The sequence below is a fragment of the Haemaphysalis longicornis genome, unplaced genomic scaffold (genome assembly GCF_048455015.1).
Source record: "Haemaphysalis longicornis isolate Haplotype H1 unplaced genomic scaffold, Haemaphysalis longicornis Haplotype H1 scaffold_3, whole genome shotgun sequence".
NCBI lineage: Eukaryota > Metazoa > Arthropoda > Arachnida > Ixodida > Ixodidae > Haemaphysalis > Haemaphysalis longicornis.
Window position 1 is genome coordinate 174,225,313 of NW_027526335.1, and position 17,049 is coordinate 174,242,361.

The 17,049-nt window shown below is 50.8% G+C and overlaps 1 protein-coding gene across 1 annotated transcript; it reads left to right on the top strand.

Moving 5' to 3' along the window:
* Positions 1–3,086: 3,086 nt before the first annotated feature.
* On the top strand, positions 3,087–7,781 carry LOC144175808 (chitin deacetylase 1-like). Its single transcript, XM_077704807.1, has 4 exons — positions 3,087–3,165; positions 4,083–4,328; positions 5,434–5,905; positions 6,442–7,781. Exons 1-4 carry the CDS (start codon positions 3,105–3,107, stop codon positions 7,274–7,276), a joined length of 1,614 nt encoding a protein of 537 aa, XP_077560933.1. The 5' UTR covers positions 3,087–3,104; the 3' UTR covers positions 7,277–7,781.
* Positions 7,782–17,049: the final 9,268 nt, after the last annotated feature.

Here is a 17,049-nt window from a genome sequence, read left to right on the forward strand (position 1 = left end):
TTCCTAAATGACCCGCAAACACTGGATCTACCACGGTCTGTGGTTCGTTTGTTGCTGTCGCCTTTCCCCTCTAAAGACCCCCCTCTTCCCGCCCCCAAGAGTTCAAAATCAGTCCACCTCACGATGTCCATGCTAGCCTAATTATCAAACCTGTTCCAAAAACCATGCACCCAAAATTTCACACTGAAAGGCGTTCACAATGCGCACAAGCATTACACCGACAATACTGCGACAATACTCGTCGACGCAGCGGAATATCGGTGGCATGGTGCCTTCTCAACCGTCTCCCATTTCCCTTCCAATCAAGTCCAGCGCAACTTCCTGACCATCCGAAGAACCAACCCGTCCACGGCGAAGATACGGCAGTAGCATTAGCGCTAACGCAAAAGCGCTAATCCACAATCATCACAAATTCTAAAACGGCAGTTGTGTTATTTCTTCGTAGTGCGGAATGCTACTTCCGGGTTTCGCGGTTTAATCTGAAGTCACGCCCTAGAAATGAGACGCCTGCACTACAAACGCAATTGTTTCATTAACCCAGTATTCGGAATTAAACATTTCATGCCACATGCAGTCTGCTGACCATAGCTGGGGTAATCAGTTTGCAATTATGAATCGCGGCATTCTGCAAGGCGCTACAACCACTTGTGCTTTCCCTTCAGGCATTCACAAGAAGAAGCACGGCTTACACATCATGCGGTATGGACCACCCTACTCCTTACGGATGTGTGACGAAAAAACCGTGAGTACTATCCGAAAATAAAGACGGTTCTCGCTTCCTTCCTCACGTCTACACTCGAGGAAAATAACCAGTTCGCGCACACGCCCAAACCAAACTTCCACCTCTTGAATAACTTCACCTCTCGCTCATGTCTGTACTCTCTGTTTCCTTCCTCTTCACGCAGTTGATGTCTTTCGCGTACTCTGTGGTGACAGAGGCGTGATTTCATTTCGTTACATTGATGCACTGCGCTTCTGGGATAGCAGTGGCTTCCGTATCCCTTCCGCGATGCCCGCAACACCACAATGGAAGAGTCTGCTTTTTTTTCTCTAAGCAGTGCGCGGAAAGGCTTTGCTTCTTCGGAGGCGTGCTTTCCGCGAGCCCCGCAATTGTGGACCGCCACACACACGCGTGTGCAAATTTGTTTGCTTTCTCGGCTACACGCCTCCATCCTTGCCCGCCTGCGTGCGTGCGTGCGTGCGTCGTGTGGGCAGAGAAGGTGTCTCGGCGCTGGCTGTTCCACCCTCGTCGCCTCCTCAAGCAGAGCAGGAGGAACGCGCCCGTGGCGCTGCAGAGATGATTCAAGGGCGAGGCCCGAAACCGAGAGGGGCGTCGCGGCTGTGCCAGCGTCACCGCTCACTGCCTCCTCGTCCTCGGGGGCGTTCTGGGGACCGGTCCGGGCGCTGTGGCTGCGGCGGCCGGCGCAACTTTCGCCCGGAACAACAGCGCGCCCAGCTAGCGGGTCGACACAGATTCTCGTCCTACTTGGCCGCTCCTGCCTTTTCACCTTACATAACTGGATTTTCCCCCAGGGCGAAGGGGAAACCTGTTTCTCTACTCTCAAATAGAAGCTTCACCCGAGGAAGACGAAGCCGGCGCTGATCGGAGGCAGCGCGCCGCGCCATACCGCACTACTGTCAAGGGTTGTTGTCTACGGGCCGCGCTGTCTGCCTAGTTCCACGCAGTGCGCGGAGAGGCTTCGATAGCAGTTCAATCAGTATCAACGATGAGCCATTGTCACGCCGACGTGCCGACTTGATTTATTCTGCGGGAGTGGCGGCTGCGTTGAATGAAGTCGGCTCTCTCTCTGGGCACTGTCAGCGTCAAGCCCTTCTGTGGCCACAGACAGAGGGCGCGGTTGTACGCGTGTATGCCGCTTCCCGGCTCATTCTCGAAGAACTACTTTCTGCATGAACGGGTTCTCTGGTGCTGTACGAAATTGCTAAGCACGAGGACAGACGCTGCGAGCCGACCTTCCTCCTGCGTACGCCTCGCATTTTCAATAGAACGGCTTCGGGGGAGCCAGACGCTGGCCGCCCGGACGACCTCGTCTGGCTGCCGCTGCCCGGGCGTCGGCCAGCTCTGCTGTGCGGAGGCTGGAGCCATTCGAAACCTGATCGCGCGGGAATCGTTTTATTACGCCCCATTGTCTAAGCGTTCGGTCCCAGTAATCTCCTTGACCTTTTCTTCTCTCCCCCCTGGTTTTTCTCCTCCATTTCCTCTTCGCTGATGAAGCTCTCTCACTTGCCAACGCCGCAGGCATGCCGGAATGGTGTATTGTAGCGATTACGATTTAGAATTATGACGGCACCCAAGCAATTTCACGCTCAAAGTATACTTTATCCTGCAATCGAAACAAAATGGGTTCCCCCAACAATTCGATATTAATGAGAAAATCATAACTTCCTAGAATAATTCGAGCATTATCGTCACCACCTATCTTGCTGTTTCCACAATAATGAACCTAGACTAATAAATTGCTCGACTTTTTGGATCTCGTAATTTCGACCATTGTTGCGGTCTTGTAGCTCGTTGTCGTAGTAAGCGATGGTTTTTTGAACCGGATGTTTTTTTGAACCAAAAAAACACCACGTTTTTTTTTAACCTGATGTGGCAGTCCCAGCTATCGGAATTTCAAATATACGATAAACTGGGAGCACTACATTGTTAAGGTGACTTAGAACGCGTGAGATGTCACAGCGCAGAGTTAGAAAAAGTCACAACACACATCCTCCTTCGCCACACCCCTGCGTGGCTTCGGAAACGGGCTGCTTGTAATATCCGAACTTCTTACGTCATGAAAGAAAGCAAGCGAACCTCTGAAACGATAACAAGTTACAGTGCACAACTTCGACGTTCCCGACTCCGCGAACAGGAGGGGGCGCAGTTCAGCGTCGTGGCGCGAGAGCCTCGGCGTGGTCCCGATGCGACGGTTGCTTTCGCTGCCGCCGCGAGGACGTTGGCTCGCCGGCTGACGTGGGAGTGCGCGCGGCCAATGGCGGCTGCCCCAGAAACGCGCTGGGAAAGGGTGTCCCGTGTGCCAAGTAGGACCTATAAAAGCTTTGCCGGCTCTCGCGGCCGAGCTTCTTGCACTTCTGCCACGATGGGGACTCACGCGGTCCCACTTCTCCTCTCCTTCCTCCTCGCCCTCCTCGCGGCACACGGTAGGACCCGGGTTTGGACTCCAGGATTGCCAATGGTTTCCCGCGGAACACTGTGCCCTAGGCCGACTTGCGTCGCTATGAATCTCGGAACGAAGGCAAAGGTATTGCAGCGTGAGCCCTGGTTTGAACTGTGCCTCTGGTAACGGCGAGCTCCTTCGATCAATGCAACCAGCGGTCCAAGCTACGGGGCTCAAGCACCAGTACCTTTGCCTTTGCTCTTTTTTTACAGTAAATTCGGCATATCTATTGCTGAGATGTCGCGAAGAGTCGCTCCTGCGCCCAGTGTGGTAACCCACCAGCTTACATGTGTTCACCCCGGAGTTATCAAGCTAGCGACTACTCATACTAACATGATGGACTGTGTATAACGCAATGACGTGTCATTTACGCCCTAAATTACCCCTTCGTGTATTGGCGGAATCTTTAGTATTTACCAAGCCTCTGCGCCTTATGCGATGCAAAAGCAGGGAAATGAACCATGCCCAATTTCATCTAGGTATTTGTTCAGCGCTAATGGAAATTAGGTGACGTAATGATGCCACCACATCGCAGTGATTGCAGATAGGGAAATTCGCGCTGTAGCTTTCCACGACTACTTCCGCCTTAGCGATCGAAAGCCTCATCGGAAAGCAGGTTTTTTTCGACCTAGTATGCAAAGCCTCTCGCCTTCCGCAACAGTGCAAGTGATGTTCTAGAATACAAGGACGACTATATTTCCGCCAGTATTCGCTTCAGAAAGTGGCTAGAAAGAGGCAATTGCACGACGTGTATTTTTCCGACGCACCGTTAGCGAGTGATGTAGGTCTTTCAAGAACCAGGACGAATGTACGCGGATTACCAATCGCGTACATTAAGGTTAAGCTGTGTCCCTCCAAGCTACAGCCTTTGGTGCTCCGGTCTCTTCCGTGCCTTTCCAGGTGCCCGGGCTAGTTCCATAGTAAAGCGGCAGATTTCGACGGACATCGAGAATGACGCCGAACTGTGCAAAGGCCGGTCACCCTCGGAGTACTTCCGGCTAACCGCCGACGAAGACTGCAGAGATGTGGTGCGGTGTTCCGTCCAGGGCCTGCTGGCTCTGCGGTGCCCGTCTGGTCTCGCCTTCGACATCGAGAAGCAAACGTGTGACTGGAAGGCCAACGTCAAGAACTGCGAACAGCTCGAAAGTGAGTACGCCTTTGGAATCTTAACCTTCCTCCCTTATGCATCGCGCCTTATAAGGTGTGCATGGTGAGCGCCCACAACGTTCATCTGTGCTTAACTCGCACCTTAGCAAACCAAAGGCAGATAAATCCTACGCCGCTGCCTAACGTTTCCCTGGCGCAAAACGTGTAAGATGCATTTTGTGTTAGCGGTCGTTTTAGAATATGAACAGCAGGATGCTCAGATTGTGAACTACTAAATTAAATTTACTCGCTCTTGTGGATATAGTCTACGCACAAATTCCCCCTTCTACACACGAACGCAAACCTCCACAACAATTATATCGGCACTTTGTACTGGAAAATATTCTCACTTTCTTCCAGAATTTTGTCCCTCATTAGTCGGCAACAGCCCCGCGAGCGCGATCGAAGTGATAATTAAAAGTTGGACTCGTTGCAGCTGCTTCGTGAGCGTGGTGCGACCATCAGTTCCAGATTAGGTTCCCGTCATCCCCAGTTCTTTTGGCCTGCCCAATAATCATTGGTCCTCGTACGGTATAGCAGTGGCCTTACGTTCCCTTCATAAATAATATTAAACGATGATGACGATGCCAATAAGGTCATAAATTATAAATTTACTCCCAACTTCAATATCAATATGGCTAGAGTAAGCGACGTATTACAGATTTTGTGGCGGCGAACCGCAATGATCATGGATTTCCTGGTCACTCACGAGGCCGTTCTATGTGAGCCCACTCAGCATCGCTCAGCTGAGTAGACTGTTGAACTGCCTCATACGGCTGTCCAGGATGACCGCAGAACACTGCGATATTTAGTTGATTTTTATTAAACATCATGGCTGTTTTTTGTAGCCAGCAGTATGCATGAAGAACAGCACCTTTCGAAAGACGTCAGCTTTCTGTGACGCGCATTCACTTTTGGGCCTTAGTGTTCTTCAACCACGTCTATTGCGGTTTCGTTTGCGCATACTTTACCTTCCATTCCCTAAAACAAAGCGTTTGAACGCAGACGAGCTCCCATCTGTTAACGATACAAAAAACTATTTTTGTCGTGTTACTCGGCTTAGAAATGTTTCAGTGAACTAAGCAGATCCCTCTACTTTCCGCAGAGCCCAGGCTAGTCGCCCCTCTTCTGGCCACCGACGAACCAATCTGCGAGACCGGCAAGCTGGCCTGCGGAAACGGCGACTGTATCGCCAAGGAGATGTTCTGCAACGGTAACCCCGACTGCAGCGACGGCTCCGACGAGAACGCCTGCACGGTGGACAAGGACCCCAACAGGGCCCCGCCGTGCGACCAGAACCAGTGCGTACTGCCCGACTGCTTCTGCTCCGCCGACGGCACGCAGATCCCGGGCCGCCTGGAGCCTAACGTGGTGCCTCAGATGATCACCATCACCTTCGACGACGCCATCAACAACAACAACATCGACATCTACGAGAAGATCTTCAAGGAGGGCCGCAACAACCCCAACGGCTGCCAGGTCAAGGCCACCTTTTTCGTCTCCCACAAGTACACCAACTACTCGGCCGTGCAGGAGCTGCACCGACGCGGACACGAAATGGCCGCCCACTCTATCACGTGAGAAAGTCTTCCTTCCTGCATGCCCGCTTCCTCGATTGCGCCCCGCACAGTGCGGCCGCTGCGCATCTAGAAGCTTAAAACGATGAGGCAATTTAGAAGCAGCCCCGTCCAAAACTGCGCGGAGACCAACGCGGAGTCATTTAGGGCAGCAAAACTCAAGCCGCACAAAGCGAAAGCTTATACCTTTAAACGCTCTCTCTACCACCTAATGGCAACGAAAGTGGCGGTTTCTTCCCAGCATTCGTTTTCACGGCGTTTCTTTTCGTTCGGCCTAGATCGGCTTGTGACATGCCATATTTTATTGCGCAATAAAGTTAAGCCGGTTGAAATGCGCTCCGCATGCAATAAAGCAAAACCGGAGGTCCTTCCCTGCCGTCGCCGCATATCTCGTTTTTCTATCGCGCGCATGGTTCTGGTCGGGTGCTGTCCTTGTTGAGCCTGTTACAAACTTGTTCCGCGCCGACAGGTGCGTGACCGCTTTGCTGATGGCGCATGGGGCTGCATTTCTTTATTTTTTCTTTGCTCGCGCGCAGGCACAAGCACGTGGAGAAGTACTGGTCCGAGGCCAGCACCGAGACCTGGGCCAAGGAGATGGCCGGAGTGAGGCTCATCATGGAGCGCTTCGCCAACATTACCGACAACTCGATCGTCGGAGTCCGTGCGCCCTACTTGCGGGTGGGCGGCAACAGCCAGTTCTTCATGATGGAGGAGCAGGCCTTCCTCTACGACTCCACCATCGCCGCGCCGCTGAGCAACCCACCCCTGTGGCCGTACACCCTGTACTTCAGGATGCCCCACAAGTGCCACGGAAACGGCCAGAACTGCCCCAGCCGATCTCACGCCGTGTGGGAGATGGTCATGAACGAGTTGGATCGCCGAGACGACCCCACCTTCGACGAGGAGCTGGCCGGCTGCGCTATGGTGGACAGTTGTAGCAATATCATCTCAGGCGAACAGTTCTACAACTTCCTCAACCACAACCTGGACCGCCACTACAAGACCAACAGGGCGCCCCTGGGCCTGTACTTCCACGCGGGTTGGCTGAAGCTGAACCCCGAGTACCTGGACGCGTTCATCCAGTGGATCGACGAGACCCTGGACAAGAACGACGTCTTCTTCGTGACCATGACGCAGGTGCTGCAGTGGATGCAGCAGCCCACTGAGCTGTCCGCCATCCGGGACTTCGCGCCCTGGAAGGAGAAGTGTGACGTCAAGGGCCAGGCGTACTGCAGCCTTCCCAACGCGTGCCCCCTGACCACCAGGGAACTGCCCGGCGAGACCATCCGGCTGCACACGTGTGTCGAGTGCCCGCAGAACTACCCGTGGCTCGAGGACCCGACGGGAGACTACTTCGCCTTCCGCAAATAGACGCACGTCTCCCTCTAGCCAGCCTCTTCCCACGCCCCGAGGCAGGCGTCGCGAGCGGCATCGTCTTCTTCGGACCGGTCGGGTCCGGCCATCGACGGCCTCGCCGTCTGGACCGGTGCCCAAGGACGTCGGCCACGTGGGCCCGAGCCGGCCGGAATGCCGTTACGTGTCTCCTCTCGGACTCCGTTCTCCCCTTCCCTTCCTCGTAGCTGGGCCGACGCCAAAGTCCCGTTACGCGCGCCGGCCAGCTAAGGGCGCTCCGCTTCGGGCGCCCTGCCCCAGTGTGATCCGAATAAAACGCCCCATTGCCCCACGCCGCCAGTCACGCAGAACTGATCAGTGCGCCCCCCGCCAGTGGTGTCCGGCCCGCGCGACCCCGTGTGTCGCTCTGCAGTCTCGCTCGGAGAGAACGCCGCCGCTCTGCGGCCCCTTCCTACTTTCTTGTCTCGACAGCCTCCTGCGGAGCCCGCACGGGTCGGCCTCAATAAAAGTGATTCTTTCGTTACCTCACTCTCTCCCCTCCTTCCTGTTGATCGCCCCTTCGGCCTCCGGTAGCAATCATTTGTATACTTGCCTCGTAACGCTGGCTGCGGGCCATTTCTAAGAAGCTGGCCAGATAGTAAGCAGGCAAATTTAGAAAGACCGGATCGTTCCGGTTTGAGCGGGGAGCCAAGACTAGGTAGGCAGTTGGTGCAAAGCGGACGGACCTTCCATTTTACTTTCCTCTGCTCTTTTGCGATTACCTGCTACTCGGATTAAGACCCTCTTGCTTGAAAAGTAACGACATAAGCCGCACAAGTTCCAGCGTTTTGATTCTGGTGGCAGCAGACATGCCCTCCGCGGAATTGTCGAACCTCTGATAAGATTTAAAGTTTAGTGAGCTGTCATGTCTTGGACATAGTTAGCTGTTGCAATTTTCTCGATGTGAATCACAGCACAGTGCGAAGTAAGGCCAGTCGACACTTTAAAAAATATATTACTTATTCCGGTTTATGTGCTACGTCCGCGCCGTTTCACAGCAGTGATACAGGATGGTGTGCGTGGTAATCATACCTTGCACGCATATTATTCGGAAAACCCTTTTGACAGCAATTTCTTTATCCTAGTGCAACTATTTGTCGTACAGCACCACGGAAACTTAAACAAGTCAGCGCATCTTTAAAGCCTCGTGAACATTTATACTCGCTTCAACTTTCTCTGTAACGTGTGTGGCCTGCTGTTACCTCGAGTTTTGTTAAGAATATTTTAACTGTCCGATAGTGGACGCATGGACAAGCACTGATACAATCGTGCATACGAATCTCTAATAATTCATTTATTACTCACGCACACTACGAACACATCAGTTAAAAGTGTATGCGACAACGAATGCTACGAACAACGCCCTCAATAGATTTTGTTTGTCTTCTTCGAGGGCCCAACGCCGGCGTACGTTCACTCTAGCATCGATTTCCTCGTACTCGGCCTTGTTAGCCCGCCACGTTGCGCCCCCGCGGCATTCTATCTCGTTTATCGCTGCCAGGGCCAGCAGCAAAAGGCAGCGCATGACACATTCGGCAGATCAAACATCGCCTGACCGTCAGCGGAGCGGTCACTTGGCGGCGGTAGCCGGCCCCTCGAGAACCTCCACAGCCTGGCACCGAACGCAAATGAGGCACCCATATCCCACTTGTCTTACATCATGCGCCTGCGCGTCCCCGCAACTGGTTCAGCGCAAGCGGATTCCCAGCCGACGCCGGCGAGCAAAAGCTACGCAGGGCGAGTCGCCTCTGCTCCTTCTGCCCGCTGCCACAGACGAGGCAGCGAGGAAAGTCTCGAACTCGCGGCAATCGGGAACGTGCACACGCGCGAACGGAGAAAGCGCGGTCGGCAAATGATCTTGCGTGCAGCGTATGCGAGCCCGATTCCGTAGCACATCTCCAACGACTCCTAAAGGAACCACGGCTGGTGTATTTCCGCACAGTTTTTTTTCGTTTTCCTCATCGGATGAGCAGCAGAAGTTGTAGCGTGTGGTCACTGAGGTGCGCTTGAGTGGGCGAGCATTGGTGCTCTGACAGGAGACGTGGTATGGCTAAATCCACTCGTGGCCGCGCCCTTGCAGACGATCAGCATCCGCAGCAATGCACGCAACTTGGGGGAAAAAACTGATTGCGCGAGGTGGTCTAGTTAAATGGCAGCGCGGGGCGGCGAAACCGGTCGGCGGCGTCGTTGCCGTGCCTCTTTCGCTGCTGCTCCCATTGACTGGCGCCGGGAACGGTCTCGAGACAGCGGCCCGATGGGAACCGCCGCTCGTGTCCTCTTCCTCGGCGTCTTTGGCGTCGCTGTCAAGTCACGTTACGCGGGGCTGTAAGGAAGCAAGCCAGGGCTTTCAATAGAGACCCTTCAAAACTTACTTTCAGAATAGCAGTTCTTTTTTGTTTGTTTGTTTCTCCTGTACAATCCTAGAACGTGCACGTGCTCACTGCGCCCAGCTGTAAAAAGAAAAAAAACGTCGCTTCCTCAGGGGCCTGGCCCCTTCGTTGCGCGGAACTGCATACAATAGACCGCCGGCCCGCCTAACGGAACCAAGCGGCAGTCGGGAAATAACGTTGGCGGGGGGTGAAAGTTGGAACAAAAACAACAGTGACCGAAGCGAAGAGAAACGCGCTGGGGCAAAGGCGTTTTCACGGAAGTCATTTCACGCTCCGCGCCCCCTCCGGAGAAAGTCAAATTCCTTCTTCTTTTCTGCCATTCCAGAACGCATCGTCCGCTTTTCCGCGGCTACCTGCCGGTTCTGTAAATACGCAAAGGAGGTCCTTCAACACAGCAACGTGTCTATATTGGGCTATCCGAACGCTCAACGCTTGTAATGTTTATCTGTCTGCCGCCCAGAAAAGAAGAATAAGCAGTGACTGGCAGGCAACTTAAAAGTCTGCGTGCTGTGGGTCGCTGACAGTCTGACAACTCGTGGGCATCTCCTTACCCGCAAGGAGTGACGCACTAGTGCCCGGCCTGTGGGTCATCGACGGGTCGTCACTGATTGGTCGCAATAATGTAGGAAAGAACACTCAAGAGGGACCACTAGTATCCTCTAGTAGACCACTAGGAAAATGTGGCGGAAGTACCGTCTTTTAAAAAGCTCCATGTACAGTGTTGCTTAATTGTCTACTGCTACGTACAGCGCAAAAGCTGGCTGATCTCCCCAAACAATTGTTAAGGTGTTTCGAAAGAGCTATGGGCGTGAACAAAATTAGCGGGGGAGAAAGCAAGTAACGCTGATCTTCAACATGTCTCACGGCGTGCGCTGGATTCCTCAGCGTTCGCGTGCCCCGGCGTTCCCGACCAGCTGCTCTTTGAACGGAAGCAGCGCACAAGGCGAGGCGCAGCATAGGGGAATAGGAAAGGGTTTATTGGGATCCGGGAACATTCTGGCATGGTGGGAACGGCTACCCAAAAAAGGACGTCAGGGCCTCTCCTGGGTATTTCTTACCTCCATGGTCACAAGTATGTGAGCAACTAGGGTCCCATTCCCCAATAATTGACCACAGATCACCCGCTGACACCGCTGGACCACGGGAGGGTAACACGCGAGTCAGTACGGCAACGGGTACCTAGTGGGTTGTTGACGCACCAGTTAGACGCCAATGATATGGACCACCGATTCTACCATCATCAATGGCGGGCTGGTGATCCACTAGCCACCCTCCTGGCTATCTCTGGTGAGCAACTACTGATGACACCCTTGTGGCACACCTGTGGGTGTCAGGTGAGTGTCGTGCACCTTGTGACAGCCACCCATGAGCGCTGTACAGAAGCCCAAGCATTGCCCACCGAGCTAGGTGCACCTACGCAGTGCCGACTTTGCCCGTGCATTTCAGTGCTGTGGTGATTTTGTACAAATTGCGCGAGCGCACCGACTCTCCTGTGGCAGCAGTTCTTCGTTACGTCTCCTTGACCGTTGTGGAGGCGGCTACTTCTAGTCGTCAAGGGGGGTATCCCCACCCATTACATGCCCAGCACCCCCAAGACAGTACTAACCGCCTTTGCATCACTGATTATCAGCAAAAATGCTGCACTTTGCCTCCGTTTTAATGCGAAACCGTCTTCGTATCGGCACCACGAGTCCCCGTTGTTTCTAACTGTTTGCGAAATAACGAAGGAAGCAGCATTTAGGCTATATCGAGTCACGACTGCTTTTAGCCGTTACGCCTGGAGATGTAAGTTTTCATGAAATTCCAAGTGGCCCGAAAAAACTGGCTTTTTGTATGTTTCACAAAAATATGAAAAACTGAAAAGAAATGATTCCGCAGAGATCTAAAAAAATCGACATACTTTTTAAGGAGAAATCCTTAGATGGCTCATTAAACGCGAAAAGCGACCGTAGTTGCTGGAGGTTGCGCGAATGATACCAAATTACGGCCGTTGTAAAAAGAAAATAAGTAAAAATGTACACATAAGCTACCTGAATTCGAATGGGACTTCAACCCGTGTCGTCCAGAGCCGCAGTGAAGTGTGGTAACTACAGCCCTAACCCTATACCGTGCCAGGAAGGAACAAATTATCCGGTTGCGCGCCGCATGATAGGTGAACGTGAAGGCACCGCAAACACGATGCAGGGGTGAAGAAGTCTTCAATAATCGCGGGCTTTCGCCTCCAAATCACTTAAGAGACTTAAGTGCCCCCAAATTTCTCCGTAAACACTTAAAAGACTATAATTGTTACATGCTGCATCACAAAAGTCCCAGCGGAGCTTCCGCTCTCAAAATGTGTGCGCGATTTCACGTCAAGCCATTGATTTCAAAAAGTGTTTCTCTCACTGCAGACTGGTTGCTTGTTTTTTGTTTTTTGTTTGTTTTTTGTTTGTTTTTGTTTGTTTGTTTTTTGTTTTTTGTTTTTTATTCAATATTATCTCGTTTAAAAAACGAAAAAACGTTTTTTTCTAAGGCCTTTTTTGTTTCTGTTTTTGTTTTCTTTTTTCTCAGCCCCTCACATCTCTAATTACGCCCGGTTGGCTCACTTCGCCTCCAACGTGTGCGGAGCGTGAGCACAGGGTGTGCCTTCTCCCCCCCCCCCCCCCCCCCCCCGACATGTCATATGTCGGTTAAAAAGGTTTCGTGTATGTGTGTTGTTTACAACGTGGGATCGCGTAGATCTGCATTGTGCCTAAACGAGTTCCTAAACATGTTCTAAGCAAGTAACAATTTCATAAATAAACACCTAAAAAAGTTTCACAAATTCTGTTTTGCCATCCACGATATTAGATGTTTCAAATCGCACTATAGCGTTAACTATACGGAGAGAGGCAATGCAAGTTTTCAATCTTTCGTCATTTTCGCCATTATCAGATTACTGATGCCATTTCAAAAGCGGTTCACTTGTATTCACGGTACTGCAATTTACAAATATAAGCTAACTGGTTTTAACAGCTTAGTGCCTCTTCAACAAGATCTCTTCTCCGAACGTAATACCGATGATACTGTGCGGTTGAGTACGTCTATCATCGTCGTCATCTAAAGCCGACGGAAACCACGACACCGGTTTCGAGGTGAAAATTTGATTAATGTTTTATTTCAATCATTTCATTTAATTTATTATACCCTTAAAGGCCCCAAGGCATTACATAAGGGGGGGGGGGTCAGATAACAAGGTTGTAACAGGAAAAGGGAGAGGTCGACGAGGAGCCGGGTAGCAGCCAGAGGAGGAGGAAGAGGAGGAGGTGAAAGGACGAGAACCGGACTGTTGTTTGTCTACTTAGTGAACTCGACCCAATAAAGGGGAACGTCACATTTGGCGCAGTCGACTATTCCGGACAATGTGGGTGTTGTTCAATCTGACCCAGCGTGAAGAGGACGGGGATGATTCGACCATGATTCTCCCAGAAAAGGTCACCACACGTGACTTCATATCTTTCCTTGCCACGAAACCTAAACTTACGCTTTCTAAAGCTAAACTGAGAGATGCAAGGAGCGTCATCTCTCTCTTGAACCGGGATATGTTTAAGGACACCAAAACAATTGTGGCCGACAACGGACCAGCCTTTCGGAGCGAGCAGTTGAAGAATTGGGCTCTCCAGCGCAATGTGAAGCTGTGTTTCTCAGCGCCGTACCACCCTGAAGCCAACGGGTTAGCTGAGAGAGCTATACGTGACCTCAAGCAGTTCATGTCCCTCTATCCAGATTTCAAAGGAGGCTGGAAATGTGCTCTAGAAGCCGCTGTTGCACACCACAACCACTCGCACACAGAAGCTTTAGGATGCAGTCCATACTTTGCATATCATGGGAAATCTGAGTCGCTGCATGCCGATCACCTCCTGGGGATTATCGATTCAATAATACTCCGTGAACAAGAAAGGTCCGAGAGAGAAAATGAAAGGTACCGGATCGCAATGAAAAAGCATTACGACCGTCTTCACACGGGCAAGGTTCCGGAAATTAACGTTGGGGATTACGTCCTTGTCCGAAAAGGCTTGCAGGGTTCAAAGGCTCCTTTTTCAGGGCCCTACATGGTTGTGAAGACTGCTCGCAAACAAGGAATTTTGAAGTACATATGCTACAATGGACCTAATAACATCGTTAGAAGCTGCGTCTATGTGCAACGTGGTGCCGTATCAACCCAGGAGGGTTGACAACAGAGGGGCGGCCTGTGTAACAGGAAGAGGAAGAGGTCGACGAGGAGCCGGGCAGCAGCCAGAAGAGGAGGAAGCAGAGGAGGTGAAAGGACGAGAACCGGACTGTTGTTTGTCTACTTAGTGAACTCGACCAAATAAAGGGGAACGTTACAAAGGTTATCAGAAGTACCATTGAACAGAGCAGACAACAAACAGAGCACGATAAGAGCACAATTACAAAAAACAAGAATGAAAACACGAGAGCTTAAGAGCACGATATTGTAGTAAAGCAGTCCAAAACTGAAATAAACTTTAAAAAGAGAGCCAGCCAGAACAACTAAATTGGTTTTTATATTGCGGCAGCTTATTTAAGACTCATCCTCCTCATAGTCTCACTGCTGCAAAGGCGTGTGGGAAATTCCAAGGGCATTAGTCAGTCGACAGTCGGCCGCGTACCTCCTTCCTTCACGTAATTACAGTCGAAAGACGATGGCCGCCTGTTGCCCCTGCCCCGTAACACGCTCTCCTCTCTCCCTCTCCCACCGCTAACGCTTTTCCTCTCAACTGTCGCTCCTCCAACTTTCGTTTTAGTGAGCGCTCTTATCACGCCTATCTTCACCGCCTATTTTAACGCGCTGTTGTGGTTTCGTTTGCTGCCAAAAAACCGAACCAACATGTACTCTTGATTAAGTAACGATCGTTGAAACGCGAAGCTTTCTTCCGAGCGAAAATTAAATGGCAAAGCGCCCAAGTCAAAATCGCTGCAGTCGAAGTCACAGCGTCTACGATCAAGTGTAAACCGCCTGAGAGTCAAAGTATAAGCACCAACGATAAAAGTGCCAAAGTCCAAACTCAGACGACATCAATCGAATACCTAATGAGAAAGCTGAGCTCCCCCCCCCCCCCCCCCATGCATCTATCGTCGTCGCCCAAAATCCAAACCGCCAAACTGCAAAGCCGAAGTCCACTTCAACTCAAAGTTCAAAGCCCACCCCGCGCAAAGAACCCGAAGGAAATGCTGAGCGACACGACTGCGATGATGGCGAATAGGATAGGCGTCGACTTATAACGCGAGGGAGCCAGGTTCCATAACGACAACAGGAAGCGCTTTAGTGACTAGCATTCTTTGCCGAGTACCGGCGCCGCCAGGGCCGCGTGACGCCCTGCATTCCCACAAAAATGCAGATTTGGTGGTACTAACATCTTTAAGCGGTATAATAGCCTAAATGGAGATTATCGGTTGAACAGAATTTCGAAAAACCAGAAATTTAGAAAAGTGGAAAAAATAAAAATTCTACAATCATAAACAGACGAAATCAGAAATAGGCATATCTTATAGCTCTCCTCAAAAAAAAAAAACGACAAGCAAAAATAAGTCTTGAAAAGAACGCTGCAAATCTGAACATTACAATAGCAAAAATAAGCAACCCGTGTAACGCCCTGCGTTTCCACAAAACTTCATAACTAGCGGAGGTAACACATTTAATAGGTACAATGATATAAATTTACATCATTGCCGAAAAGAAGCAAAAGAAAACTTAAAAGCGATAAAATAATCCTATGTCTACGGCTACTTATAGCCAAGCAAGACTGCAAATAAGTCACAATGAAGGCAAGCGGGATAAGAATGTTGCACATTTGTAGCGACGTCTGAATGTCTGCAGATTTTTTTTTTACTTGCGCATCACCATAACCATCAAGTGCACGCTCATTGTATAAAGTTAGCTTTCTTACAGTGCTTATTGGTTACGATACCACCATCAGTGAGAGCAAGAAAGCTTCGCTTTAAAACACGCTGGCACTCCCTATTACGTACTTATACTTTGCCTCATACATGCCAGAGGTAGTTATGTATGAGGTAGTATGTAGAGGTAGTTAGCACACGACCGGGATAATTGGACATTAATAGGAGAGGCCTTTGCCCTGCAGTGGGCGTAGATAGGCTGGTTATGATGATGACGATGATAATGATTATGATGATGATGATGATGACGTTGATGCCTGAGGTTTTATCTGTGCTGAATAATGTGGACATTCATGAGCCATGCTTCCAGCAGTGCGGGATGGCTTTGCCTGCGTGCAATATGAGTTAAATCGTTCTTTCAATTGTTTTGTCAGCCTTTTGTTTCGATCAACGAAGAAACACAGACAATATTTTTGTGTCTAGATAGCCCAAGAATTGCTGCCGCCTTTAAAGGGCGATAAAGGCAAAATATTACTTCATTAAAAAGACTGCTTTTTCCCGACATCAATGGTACCAGTCTTATAGCAAACTTCAAAAAATATTCGAGATATTAAAGAAAACATATGCCACATTAGCGCCTTCCCAGCCACTTGTCTGTGTGAATGGCAGCCTGTGGCATATACATGAGACAAGACTGTATCATGGCAGTGACATGGCATTACTGCAAGACATGACATGGCAAGACATGACATGACAGCTAGAAACATGACTGCATGATTGTAGAGGGGCCTCCAGTTTCTTTTGGTCCTACCACTTGAGTGCTGACGTGCACTTAACGCACTGACAACCATACTTTTAATGCTGGCCCGTATTACGTCCTTCCTGCCCACAATACGTTACTGTATCGCTAAATGTGAAAGATTTTTAATGTTTCTCGCTCGCCTTTCTCGCTTGAAAAAGTGTCTTTTATGCCTGGAACGGAGCTGATTGAGTTACCAAGGGCTAGTTCTTTCAACATGAACGAAGTTGTTTTTTGTCTTCGTGGTTCCTTTAAGAGTCGTCCACACATTCTCAACACGGAAACGTCTTGCGGGAAGCTCTAAAGGAAGAAGAAGAAGAAGAAGACTTTACTTTTCAGCAGACGGTGTTAATTGAGTGCCTGACTAGGGCTCCTGATCCTCTGGAGTTCACAACACAGGAGTTCACAACAGAGGACAAGGAACCCCTATTAACAGCGCAGCTGTTCTAGGGCTGGCCCTCACGACAATCTCTGCTGGTATCGGGCCACGCTCTCCCTGAGCAGGTTTCTTCGCCGCACAAAAACCGGTTCTCAGTATTAAAAACATTCATAAAAAACTGTGGTTGATTCCTCTGTCGTAGGAATCGCTAAAACACGCAAGTGAAATGTGCAGCGAAATCTGCAGCTGAGCATGATTTGCGGGTCGGCGGCCGTCTTGTGAGTGTGCTTGGCGAGGGACGTCCTGCTGGCGGGTCGCTTCGGCA

Excerpts from the sequence above, each read along its gene's own strand:
- LOC144175808 (XM_077704807.1), top strand. The coding sequence starts at position 3,105 with ATGGGGACTCACGCGGTCCCACTTCTCCTCTCCTTCCTCCTCGCCCTC. Across the intron at positions 3,166-4,082 it reads CGCCCTCCTCGCGGCACACG|GTGCCCGGGCTAGTTCCATA; the intron begins GTAGGACCCGGG and ends GTGCCTTTCCAG. Across the intron at positions 4,329-5,433 it reads GAACTGCGAACAGCTCGAAA|AGCCCAGGCTAGTCGCCCCT; the intron begins GTGAGTACGCCT and ends TACTTTCCGCAG.